This window comes from Macrobrachium nipponense, chromosome 14 (assembly GCF_015104395.2).
Source record: "Macrobrachium nipponense isolate FS-2020 chromosome 14, ASM1510439v2, whole genome shotgun sequence".
In the NCBI taxonomy this organism is placed as follows: Eukaryota; Metazoa; Arthropoda; class Malacostraca; order Decapoda; family Palaemonidae; genus Macrobrachium; species Macrobrachium nipponense.
In genome coordinates, this window is record NC_087207.1 from 39,757,100 (window position 1) to 39,770,736 (window position 13,637).

Genomic DNA, 13,637 nt, shown 5'->3' on the forward strand with positions numbered 1-13,637 from the left:
TTAGCTTTTTGTCACCTGTCAATTTCTTAGTAATGCTCCTTTGAGGACAAAACAGACTACTACACAAAAGAAGGGATTTTGACAAAGGAAAAATCTATTTCTGGGCAAGGGCCTGTGTCGCTACGTGAAATGTCCCTTTAGCACACATTTCTAAGGTATAAATATTGCTATAATACCAGAGAAAAAAGCTAATGTGGAAATGCCAGAGTATTCTGGCTCACTCACCTTATTTAAGGTGTCGGTATGGTTTCTGGGGTGAGTGAAGCCACTACCAGAGGTCCTTTGCCATTTAGATTCATTCTTCTTCAATATCCCTCATCTACAGAGGAGCCGATCTAAGGCCCACTACTCGCTATCGTTACGGCTAGCGCCTCTGATGTCATTCCTGCAGATAGCACCCAAGCTTGGGCCAAAAAAAAAAGGGGGGGGGTTAAAAGGAAAGGGTGGGATTTCACTGGGCGACACAGGCCCTTGCCCAGAAATAGATTTATCCTTCGTCAAAATCCCTTTTCTGGGCTCAGCCTGTGTCGCTATGTGAAATAGTACCAGAGAAAAGGCCATACAAGCTTGGAAAGAAGGAAGCACACAAGTAACATTATAGGATAATCAAAAACAATTAAGGTTAATTACTTTAATCTAATAATATGGTCACAGAACAAGTAACAATAGAGCAATTGGAGCCTTAATGCTAAATCAAAATACAAAAATAACACATACTTAAGAGTAAATAGCAAGGCTCAAATGTAAACTGTGACTATCCCTAGGAACAAAACAAAAGGAAACATCACAATTATATACAACATGTGGCATCCAAGGTACAATATGGCTACATTGATGGCTGAGCTACGGCATGAATGCTAGCGAGGCAGGTAGGAGAGAGAGATATAAGTTAAACTACTTACTACTAATTAAGCAGTGTCAGGGGAAACTGTGTTTCCGGCTGCCACTGCTGGAAATTTAAGGGTTTCTAAGGACTTAACCCTCTTACGCCAAAGCGGTAAAAAAAAAATTGTCTCCCGTGTGCCGGAGGTGTTTCAGAGTGAGCGCGGAAGCGGAAAAAATATTTTTTTCAAAAAATCACAGTGTGCTTAGTTTTCAAGATTAAGAGTTCATTTTTGGCTCCTTTTTTTGCCATTGGCTGAAGTTTAGTATGCAACCATCAGAAATAAAAAAAATTATCATTATCATATATAAATAATGCGATATATGATAGCGCAAAAATGAAATTTCATATATAATTGTATTCAAATCGCGCTGTGCGCAAAACGGTTAAAGGTAACAAGTTACTTTTTGTTGTTGTAATGTACACTAAATTGCAATCATTTTGGTATATAACATATTGTAAAACGATAAAAGCAACACAGAGAAAATATTATCACAAAATAATGCATGAATTTGTAACGCGCGGACATAAACATATATTTTTTTCAAAAATTCACCATAAATCTAAATATTGTCCTAGAGACTTCCAATTTCTTTCAAAATGAAGACAAATGATTGAATATTACTATACTGTAAGAGTATTAGCTTAAAATTGCAGTTTTCGACCATATCAGACAAGTTAAAGTTGACCGAATGTTCGAATTTTTTGATTTTTTTATATTATATATTTTTTATATGCAATTATTTCGGAAATAAGAAAAGCTACAACCTTCAAATATTTTTCGTTTTATTCTACATGAAATTGCGCACATTTTCATATATAAAACTCTATGAAATGCCTAATTTTCATATATAAAACTCTATGAAATGCCTAATATGAAACAGAGCAAATATTCCGAGAATGGGACGTACGCATTTCGGAGATTTGTGGCGGAGAATCCGCGCGCGGAGGGAAGGAAAGATTTTTTTTTAAATTCACCATAAATCTAAATATTTTGCTAGAGACTTCGAATTTGTTTCAAGATGAAGATAAATGACTGAATATTACTAGACTGTAAGAGTTTTAGCTTACAATTACGTTTTTCGACCATTTCGGTAGAGTCAAAGTTGACCGAACGTGGTTTTTTTTCTATTTATCGTGATTTATATGCAAATATTTCAAAAATGAGAAAAGCTACAACCTTCAATTATTTTTTGTTGTATTCTACATGAAATTGCATTGCAATTTTCATACATAAAACTTTATGTAACGGCTAATTTAAAATGGTGCAAACATTACCACAATCGAACGTATGATTTTTTCGGAAGAGTTACCGCGCGGACGTAAAGAAAATGTTATTTTTTTCATAAATTCACCATAAATCGAAATATTGTGCTAGAGACTTCCAATTTATTGCAAAATGAAGTTAAATGCTTGAATATTACTAGAATATAAGCGTTTTAGCTTACAATTGCGTTTTTTGACCATTTCGGTAGAGTCAAAGTTGACCAAAGGTTGAAATTTTGGCAATTATCGTTATTTATATGAAAATATCTCAAAACTGATAAAAGCTACAACCATGGGTTGTTTTTAGTTGTATTGTGCATGAAATTGCGCACATTTCCATATATAAAACTTTATATAACGGCTAATTTTAAAATGGTGCAAACATTACCGCAATCGCATGTATGATTTTTTTCAGAAGAGTTACCGCGCGGACGTAAGGAAAAAGTTTTTTCATAAATTCACCATAAATCAAAATATTATGCTAGAGACTTCCAATTAGTTGCAAAATTAAGGTAAATGATTGAATATTACTAAAATATAAGAGTTTTAGCTTACAATTGCGTTTTTCGACCATTTCGGTAGAGTCAAAGTTGACCAAAGGTTGAAATTTTGGCACTTATCGTTATTTATATGAAAATATCTCAAAATTGATAAAAGCTACAATCATGAGTATTTTATTGTTGTATTTTACATAAAAATGCGCACATTTTCATATATAATACTTCATGTAACGGCTAATTTACAATGGTACAAAAATTATGTCAAAGTGACAAAATAATTTCCGAGATGTGTCACAGATACTTTTTAGTGTGGCAAGAAAGAAATTCGCGCTTGCGCGCCTGCGTAACGATTGTAACAAAACAACACCTTGATCCGTGAACTCCCAGCATCCCCCAAGGCGCGTGATTCAAAAGTTTTAGGCTGGTAGGCCTATAAGTATTTTTCCACGAATTTTAAAAAAAACTTTTGTAAGTCGACGTAAAATACGTCCAGTCGGCACACGGGAGACAAAAAATGTCGACGTAAAATACGTCCAGTCGGCGTAAGAGGGTTAAGATAATGGCGTTTAAAGAAGAATTCCAAAGAAACCACAGCACAGAGCAGAAAAACACGTGAGGTGTGGATCGTGCTATCAAAAGGAATGAGGTCAGAGGCGCTAGTCGTAACGGTAGCGAGTAGTGGGCCTTAGATCAGCTCCTCTGTAGATGAGGGATATTGAAGAAGGATGAATCTAAATGGCAAAGGACCTCTGGTAGTGGTTTCACTCGCCCCAGAAACCTTACCGACACCTTAAATAAGGTGAGCGAGCCAGAATACTCTGGCATTTCCATATTAGCTTTTTTCTCTGGTATTATAGCAATATTTATACCTTAGAAATGTGTGCTAAAGGGACATTTCATGTAGCGACACAGGCTGAGCCCAAAAATAGGTTTTGATGTAGGAAAAACCTATTTTTGATAGTCGCTGTTGAGTCCTCAAAACCCTCCCACTTCCCTACCGAAAAGTCATGGAATTTGGGTACGGTTCATCCTGCGTTGACCAACAGACTAATGGTTTTTGCTTTTAACCGGCCTGATCGTAAAACAAAATGGCCAATGTGCATGTGCAATAGTCACTTCTTCTGCAGTCCTGACGTGGGAAACTGGGTACAGCTTCGCTGAAGACAAGACAAAATGCCTTCTTGTCTTTGAGTCCATTATACTCTATCAAGTGTCATAGGTTTATCATTATGGCACAATGCCCAGCTACAAGACAAGGCTAAAAGATATTTTTTTTATATTAGTCTAGTCACAAAGGGGTGTTGGCAGACACCATGGAGGGTAAATCCTTTGAGGAGGCAACAGTGACTACCAAAAATAAGTTTTTCCTACATCAAAACTTTATTACTTTATACTCTTAATTTAACTTATTGAACACATTAATAATAAAACAAATATTGAAAGGAGGATTTTTTGGGTTGGCTGGAATGAATTATCCTGATTCCCTTTACTCCTTATGAGGATACTTGCTTCATATTGCAAACCAATCAAGTTTTAATCAGACTTCTGGAAGTCTGAGGTACTAATATACTAACAACAGTTAAGTAAGACAAAGCACTAAGAGCTCTACATGCTTCTGCTAAAGACCAGCCAGAGTACAAATAATATTTGCAAGGCAGGTAAAACAAAGTCCCAAATTGCAGATGTCTCACTGATCTGGAATATTAAAGTTTTCTTATTAAAACTAACTAATACTTGACATCCTGGTTCCTGACTTTTTTCAAGTAGTATAATAATATCCATGCATTAAGTAATTTGTGTGAAGACAGTGGTCAGGACATGCTCCAAATTTCCTAATAATGATAAACATGGTTTAGTAACGTTTAATCACCTGGGGCTGAGCCTGGAATAGCTCCTGGTGGTAAAACTGAAGGAGGGCGAACACATCTTAGTGCAGCAAACAGGGGCCTCCAACCAGAGCGAATTTCAGGGGTACAGCTCTCCACAAATTCACAAATACTGCTTATAATCTGGTAAACAAAGATGAAAAACATAACTCTGAATCTGCCTAAAATAATACATTTCAGAAACAAATGTAATTTTATGAAGCATATCAGTTAGTATGCACAGAAGTTATAATTTAAAGAATAAGATAATTACCTGATCTTGTATATCAGCATCACACAGCTCAAGGCAGAGAAGATTTTCAAAGGGTTTAAAGAGAGCTTCATTGAAGTGAAAATGTGACAATTCTGTATTGTTGCTAAGCAAAGCATTCACAACATCATGGATAGCGCTAACTGCTTTTTTGCTAACAGCCCCATCCTTGTGGCAAGCAGCCTGGATTAAAGGTGATAAAAAGATAAGTGTTAGAAGTGACAAATAAAATAATGCTAAATTCTTTACATTGACTATGTATATCAAAACTTTACAAAAGAACGGGTAAATTTGTTAAAATTCTCATTTGAATGAAAATACGTAAACAATAATGATTAAAAGTCAGGTAACTCACATTCAAAACATCATTCCTTAATACTTATCTTTTATTTAAAAATATTCTTATCTTTGGAACTTTCCCTTAGGTTTGAGACCTGTTCCTATATGCAATAGCTGCAGCTGAATCTGACTTATGCAAATGCCTCTTACTACAATATTAGCTGCTACTTAGTAAAAGATTGCTAGATTTGCAGTTAACTTTGCCACAAATCATCTCTGAAGTTTATATGATATACAATACTGTAAGTGCAAGATTATATATATATATATATATATATATATATATATATATATATATATATATATATATATATATATATATATATATATATATATATATATATATATGTGTGTGTGTGTGTGTGTGTATAACTGAATCACGAAAGTTAGGAACGTGATAAATCCATAATAAAGATATATGCCACGAAGGAAAATAAATGAAGGAGTACTGTGAGACCTTTCGACGTTAAACGTCCTTTACTAAGCAGAAACTGACATACATGGGGAAAAAGACAATACAAGAAGATTCGTATAACTGACAGATAGGGATTATAAAGAGATTAGTACCTAGAATCCGACACACCGGAAGATGAGATGAGTAACCTTCCCAAACAAGCATAAACAACGGGTGCAATTAAAAGTTTAAGACAATCATCTCAGATACAAGGACAAAAAAATTAAAGGATTATAGGTAACAGCTATTCAGAACTTTGGTAAACAAAACCATATTCACAATAAATATTCACAATACATATTTCACTTAAATGAATGAATATTGCATTAGATGTTTGCCCAGTTTTTACAGAATATTTATGCTGGCTTAGCAAGGGCCTAGAAGTAAGGCTGAACAACCACTGAATAGATTGGGTTGGTAGTTCAGTAATTGCAAGGTCAAGAGATGTCTTATCACAAAATCTTTTAGAATCTGCTTTAATACAACTTACTTTTCATTGTAATTTCAATGTTAGTCGTGGCCTTTTTCATTTAGACCCTTGTATTTGTATTATGTTTAAGAATGACCTTAAAGATATAACTACAGACTTAAATAAAAATTAGTTGCCTTAGAGTTATCTTCATTGTAATGTATGCCTGACATATATTGTGAATATGTATTGTGAATATGGTTTTGTTTACCAAAGATCTGAATAGCTGTCACCTATAATTCTTTAATTGTCTTGTCCTTGTATCTGAGATGATTGTCTTAATCTTTTAATTGCACCCATTGTTTATGCTTGTTGGGAAGGTTACTCATCTTTCAGGTGTGTCGGATTCAAGGTACTAATCTCCTTATAATCCCTATCTGTCAGTTATAAGAATCTTCTTGTATTGTCTTTTTCCCCATGTATGTCAGTTTCTCCTAGTAAAGGATGTTTACCGTCGAAAGGTCTCACAGTACTCCTTCGTTTATTTTCCTTCGTGGCATATATCTTTATATATATATATATATATATATATATATATATATATATATATATATATATATATGTATATATATAATACAAATAATACAGGCATTCCCCGATTATTGACAGGGGTTCCGTTCCCGAGGGGATGCCGATAAGCGAAAACTGCCATTAACCAAAACTCGGTCGCATTTATGGTCACCATGAATGGGTGCAGATAGCCAGTTTCTCGGTGCCATAAGCACCATTATGGCCCCACCTCTGTTAGGTATATTATGGTGCTGATAATTGAAACTTGCCGATTTAATGGCACTAGATGAGCGCCATAAAACTGGATCGCCAATAACCTGGGACTGCCTGTGTATATAATATTATATATATAATATATATAGATATATATATTATATATATATATATATTATATATGTATTATATATAATATATAGATATACTATACTATATATATATAATATATATATATATTAATTTATATAATATATATATATGTATTAGTATATATCTACTATATAGTCGATATTAATATATAGATCTATATATATATTATATAAGCTATATATATCTATATATGAAAATATAGTATTATACTATATATATATATATAACGATATAGATATATATAATATATATACTACTATATATATATATTATATATATAATAATATCTATATATTATCATAATATATATATATCTATTTCCACGATATATATATCTATACTATCTCTCTTCTATCTATATCCTATATATCTATTATATATTATATGTATAATATATATATCTTATTATATATATATATATATATTCTATATCTATATATCTATATAGATATATTATATATCTTCATATATATATGTATTATATTATATATAAATAATATATATAGCTATCTATATCCTATCTACTTATATCTATTATAGTGTTATATATATATTATATATATATTAGAATATTATATATATATTATAGTATTTATTAAGATATATATATAGATTATAATATATTTATAGATATATATATAGAGATATATATATATATATACTATATAGAGATAAATATTATAGATATATATAAGATATATATAATATATATATATATATATATATATATAGTTATATATATATATATATAGATATAGATATATTATATATATATATATATATTTATTTATATTATATATTTATATATATATATATATATGATATATATTATCTATACAGGATATATATATCTCTATATATTCATATAATATATCTATATATCTATATATATATATCTATAATATATATATATATATATATATATATATATATATATATATCTATATATGATATATATATATATATATTTTATATATATATATATATATATATATATATATCTAGATATATATAGCTATCTATATATATATATAAATCTATATTATAGATAATTTATATATATATTAGATAGATATATAGATATCATATATTGATTATTTATATAGATAATATATAGATTATATATATATATTAGATATAATATAGATATATATATATATTATATATATATATATATATATTATATATATATATATATATATATATACATATATACACAGATATATATATCTATATATCTATATATTCTATATACTATCTATATATCTATATCTATATATATATATATATCTATATATATTTATATATATATATCTATATATATATATATATATATATAATATTATATAGATATATATATATAATTTATATATATAATACACACACAGGCAGTCCCCGAGTTACGATGGGGGTTCCGTTCTTGAGACGCATCGTAAGCCAAAAATCGTTGTAATCCGGAACATTGTAAAAAATCCTAAGAAAAATTTACTTTTAAAGCTTTAGGTGCATTCAAAACTATGTAAACTGCATTCTTATTGCATTTTTCATAAAAAAAACCTTTAAATATTGATTATTTTGCAGTTTTGGTGTCATATTTCATCTGCCAGATCAGCGTTTGTATGCATTGTAACTCTGGAACATGCGTCGTAACCGTGGAACATGCGTTGTATCCCTGGAAATAATTTCTGATGAATATATTTGAAAAGCCTCGTAACCTCGGAACGTCATAAGCCGAGACCGTCGTAACCCGGGGACTGCTATATATATATATATATATATATATATATATATATATATATATATATATATATATATATATATATATATACATATATATATATATATATATATATATATATATATATATATATATATATATATATATATATATATATATATATATATATATATATTTTGCTACGTCTATAGAACGCCTCGCCTTCCCAGCAGAGTTTTAGTGATATTTAATTATAAAAGTAGCAGCCATGCCTTCTCCTAAACGCAATGTTGTTGGGAGAGTGGGTATGTCGTAGGGAGATATTTCCGGTCTGAACGGAAGCTTAGGGTAAGAGAGGCAAGTCACAAGAGTAGCTAGGCTTCGAGATGGATTTTAGGGACTTCTACAATAAGACCTATTTTCCTTCCCAATTTGCTGGCGTTGTGTTTACCACTTTTCAGGCGATGCTCGAGGCGGTCTTTGGAAGCCCCGTGATTCAAAAACAACCAGTATCGCTCTCAGTCAACTGCAGTCGGTAGTCCAGGGGAAACAGAAAACGAGGGATGGGCGGAGGATCTGGAATTCGATGATGAAGCGTTGTGGGCGGCGAATGTTGATTGTGTAGGCCGGGGATGGGGGGGGGGTGGCATTTCCGATTTGGCGGATTGGATGGAGTGGATTGGGTGGAGGAAGACGTAGGCAGTAGTATGGTCGGTCGCCTGATGTCCAGCCGGCCAGCCTCCCAAACTTAGGCCTACCACGGCGTACTGGTGGACACGAACCCCAGACCTGAACAGAGGTCAGGCCGCATTCTTCTACAACGATACACGGAGTGACTGAATATTGCACCCAGGTACGTCTAAGAGTGTAAATTTCAACCCAGCACCTTTTACTACCATACGACTCTTGCTAAATTCATTTTCAATTCTCATTTTTACCCCTTCTACATCAAAAGCTCTTTGTCCTCATCGGGCCACGTGCTCCCCTTTGTGACTTGTTAAAGACCAAGCTTTCGTGCATACCTCAGTGAACCATTCGAGTTTACTTTCCCCAATGTTAGAGAATTAATCAGCCTTAATCAAAGCAAGAAGTCATTTTTTCTTTTATCTCGTTTAATCTGGGATTCTTTTCCAGATTCCATGAGTCACGTGCCGTCTCTCTGCCCGCAAGTGTGCATTACCCCAAGTGAATGAAAATCAGCTTGAATTGAATGAGAGATTCTAAGCCCCAATGGGGGGGCCAATATCATTTACCTTTTCTCCAGGCCAGCACGGGCCTTTTTTGTAAATAAATAGCTGTAAAGTAACGAGCTGAGTTTTCTGGCGACCTTTACCTCTAAAGAAATTATCAATAATAATCAGTTTTACGGTAAGTTCAATTAATTTCAACTTGTCTTCCTTCAATTATTTCCGTTTACGTATATAGCCTCTCTCAAGGCCAACTATATACGTAAAATTGGCGAATCTTGCCAACATCAAATCTGGGCTTGCTTAAAAAAGCTTGTAAATCGCGTTATCCGTTGTAAAACGTAAACTGTAAATTACTTTACAAAGCGTAAATCAAGCACACTTGCAGGGAAAGAAGACACACTGACTCACGGTAAGGTTATAGAATAATCATTAATATGATTATTCTATAACCAATGTTAGCTTAAGGTACGTTTAAGTATTTTCTGGATGAAGTGTTTAAAAGAGCGTAGGTAGAAATCTTATTATTGTAACGGCCAGAGCGCCGAGCGAATTCTGTTATTTTGTAAATCGCATTGTTGTTGTAGGAGCTCACACGAACACGTGTGCAGATAGATGCCAGAAAGGACCAGATCAAACTAGGAAGTGCTTTGCCAGGGTTTATTGCTGTATTAGAAAGCCTAGCTAGTTAGGAGTGTTTTACTAATAGTTACGGCAAAAGAAGTGTACAATTCTTTTGTCTGTGATATGTTAGGGAATCCATTTTTAACTTAGTTTTCATTCCAAGTGTTGGTAACCGCTTACCTCTCAGCTTAGTAAGCTTTCGCGCCTGCGCGGTCTCAACCAGCCTTCGTTTTCGCTCACAGCGGCAGCCATGTTTGTTATCTCTTTCAACATTATCTAAACAATTTAAGCAAAGTAACGTAAGTCTCGAAGTTTTAACGTAAATAATATCAATCTCGGTACTAGTATCTATCGTTCTGCCAGAGAAATGAACGTAATTCGCCTTGAATAAGAAAGTAGAATTTTGTGTTGTAAATTGCCTTCGCATTTACAGAGAATCAGCTGATTCGCCATCACTGCTAGCCCGCGCTGGTCAGCTCGCTCACGTGTTTCACCTCGCATCGCTCACTCACTCGCTCGCTGAGCGAAAATTTCATTTCACTTCGTACTTAACGTAACCTCATTCACAATTGTTTGCTAACATCGTTTTAAAATCCTTACCGTCATTTCACTGTTCACAGGGACCTAGTAATCTTACATAAAGTTAACGTAAATCTTAAAAGTAGAGTCACTTACAAGAATTGTGAACATAAAACGCGTCTTTGTAAAATTCATATTGAACCGCAAATCATTTCATAAGCGCGAGCCGCTACTAGTAACGTAAACATCGTTCACCACGAGCGCGTTATCATTTTCATAAAACGTTATCCAAAGCAATTCTTTCATTTCACGTTAACGTAAGTAAATCATTTAACGCAAGTTGCGTCATATTAAACTAACATTAGTAGTTCAATTCAATATAAGGGAGTTAATTCATATATCATTTTTCACCCTCTCCGAGAGAGAGAGAGAGAGAGAGAGAGAGAAAACCAGAACCCAGTATTCACGAAGCCAAGAGTACTACATCTTACCAGTAATTATAGCATGCAGAATTAACATTATTTTAGTCTCTTGTGTCTTTCACTTACACAGCGTGATACGTACGCGCATGTGTCCATTGCAGTTTGCAAGCATTTATTTATTTATCGAGTACTTCAGCGAGGGACTGAGCATTTCTAAAATTACCATTACCTGTCGTTGCCCGAGTGGTCTTTTCATTTTCTTTATCACGAAAGACTTGCGTATACCCCAAGCACAATTCGCACAGTGTGCCACGCAAATTCATTACTTCCAGACAGGGAAGTCGTTACCAGTATAGGACTGGCCACCACCAGTGCACGTCAGGTCTTACCATTTCACAGTGCCACTAATTCTTGACACTGTCCATCGACTGGCTGCTGAAGTACTCCCACCTTTTACTTTCTCTCCTCCACCATTACACTCTGCCATGAGCAGTGCCATTTCACTTCAGTATATTTAAGTATACTGCATGTAGTGTCCGGGACACACCAGCACGATACCAGTGCTCCAAGGAACTCCTCATAAGTGCCATTGCACCTGTACAGGCCGTACAGGTAGCCATTAAACCTGCGTGTCCGTCCTTATGGAACGCCCCAGTAATTAGTGTGTCCATGTACAAGGGTCAGTGATCCTTAGGAACACTCAACAAGGGAACGCCTCCCGAAGCGCCGCAATACCAGCCCTAAGTGCTGACAAACCTGCGTGTCCGTCCTTACGGAACGCCCTATTCTTTAGTGTGTCCATGTACGAGGATCAGTGATCTTTCGGACCAACCCAAGGAACGCCTCCTCATAAGTGCTGCGCACCTGTATAGACGTACAGGTAGCCCATTCCAATGTCTCCCAAGTTGGGAACGCCCGTAAGTGTGACGTACGCCGCACACTTCCTTCGATTTTTTCACCTCATCAGAAGGTGCCATTCACAAAGTGCCACCGAGCACCCAGTCTTTTCAGACTTTTCATTACCACGTCGCAGAACACATTTCCAAGTGAGTGCCACTTTCCACAGTAGGCACTCCCATTCCATTCAGTACCCTTTCCTGGCCATTATTTTCATTTTCCTCCGAGCCTCCACTGCAGCCTAAGGAAATGGCTTCTGCTGCCCAACCACATATATCCAGGGAGCTGGAGAGGCTCCAGACACTCATGGCTCTGGGCATGAACGCCGGTTACACTGGGCAGGAACTCACCCGGTGGGTGAAGGGGCAGACGGACAAACTGCTCCTTCAAGAGAGAGCTGCCAGAGAAGAGGAGAGAAAGCATGAGCTAGCTCTCATAGATGACGCAATCTCTCTGCTAGTTTTCTGTCAAGTCCCCCGAGCCATTGATCTGGACTCCCGGTAAGAGGTGGTTGCGTATGTTCTGCACCACTTGTTGTGTGCGTGGGCATTGCTGTGGATTTTCCCGACAGTGCCCAAGTCGGTTCTCTACCTTGGGAGGAGAGCTTCCAGGGTGAACTTCTCCAAGGCTACATGTAGCCCTGCCTGATGAACAGTCTCCTACGGCCTATCAGTGGGTACAAGTCATGGCCGACACCGAAGCCCAGGTCTCCCTTATTTCCAGAAAGGCATTGCCTAGGGGTGCCAAAATCCAGACGAACGAAGAAATTCAGTTTGAATGGATTGACAGTAACCTCTATTCTGTTCCTTCGGTCCTTCTGAATGTGGAAATGCCCTTTCTGGACCAGGAGACCCGGGAAATCACATTGTGCCGCCTGGGCGTAGTTGACCAATTTCATGATGTTTATCAGGTGATATTGGGCCGAGATCTACTTAAGCCATATCTCCCCTGGACGCAGCTCCCACTACCAGATGCACCGGATCCCTGCAGCATGCCTCATAATCAAACATCAATTTTAGATTCAGAGGCTAGTGCCTCCAATGTCCCAGACATCCCCTTTATTTGTGAACCTGGCCCTGACCCAGTGTCAGAGCCAGACGTTTCTTCCGCATCATCTCAGCCTCTTACCATTTTACCGCCTACCTCCTCCACTTTGGAAGAGGTAAGCCCACCAGTTGACCCCGGACTTGTTTCCGAGGGTGATTCAACGGAGGTTTCCTTAACCTCCCTACCTCAAATTACTGCCAGAGAGGACTCTTCACCTGTGCCAGAGCACACTGCCAGCCTTGGTGACTCCACAGATTCGCAACCTGTGGGGCCATCTCGGCCTTACCGTCCAGTGCCACGG

General features: G+C 35.7%; 1 protein-coding gene across 1 annotated transcript in view; it reads right to left on the reverse strand.

The window, feature by feature from the left end:
* The window catches only part of LOC135226200 (brefeldin A-inhibited guanine nucleotide-exchange protein 3-like), a 166,294-nt gene that overhangs the window by 17,305 nt on the left and 135,352 nt on the right, over window positions 1–13,637 (reverse strand). The window contains 2 exon segments of the mRNA XM_064265643.1: window positions 4,520–4,658; window positions 4,789–4,968. Of these exon segments, the coding sequence (XP_064121713.1) occupies window positions 4,520–4,658; window positions 4,789–4,968 (319 nt within the window).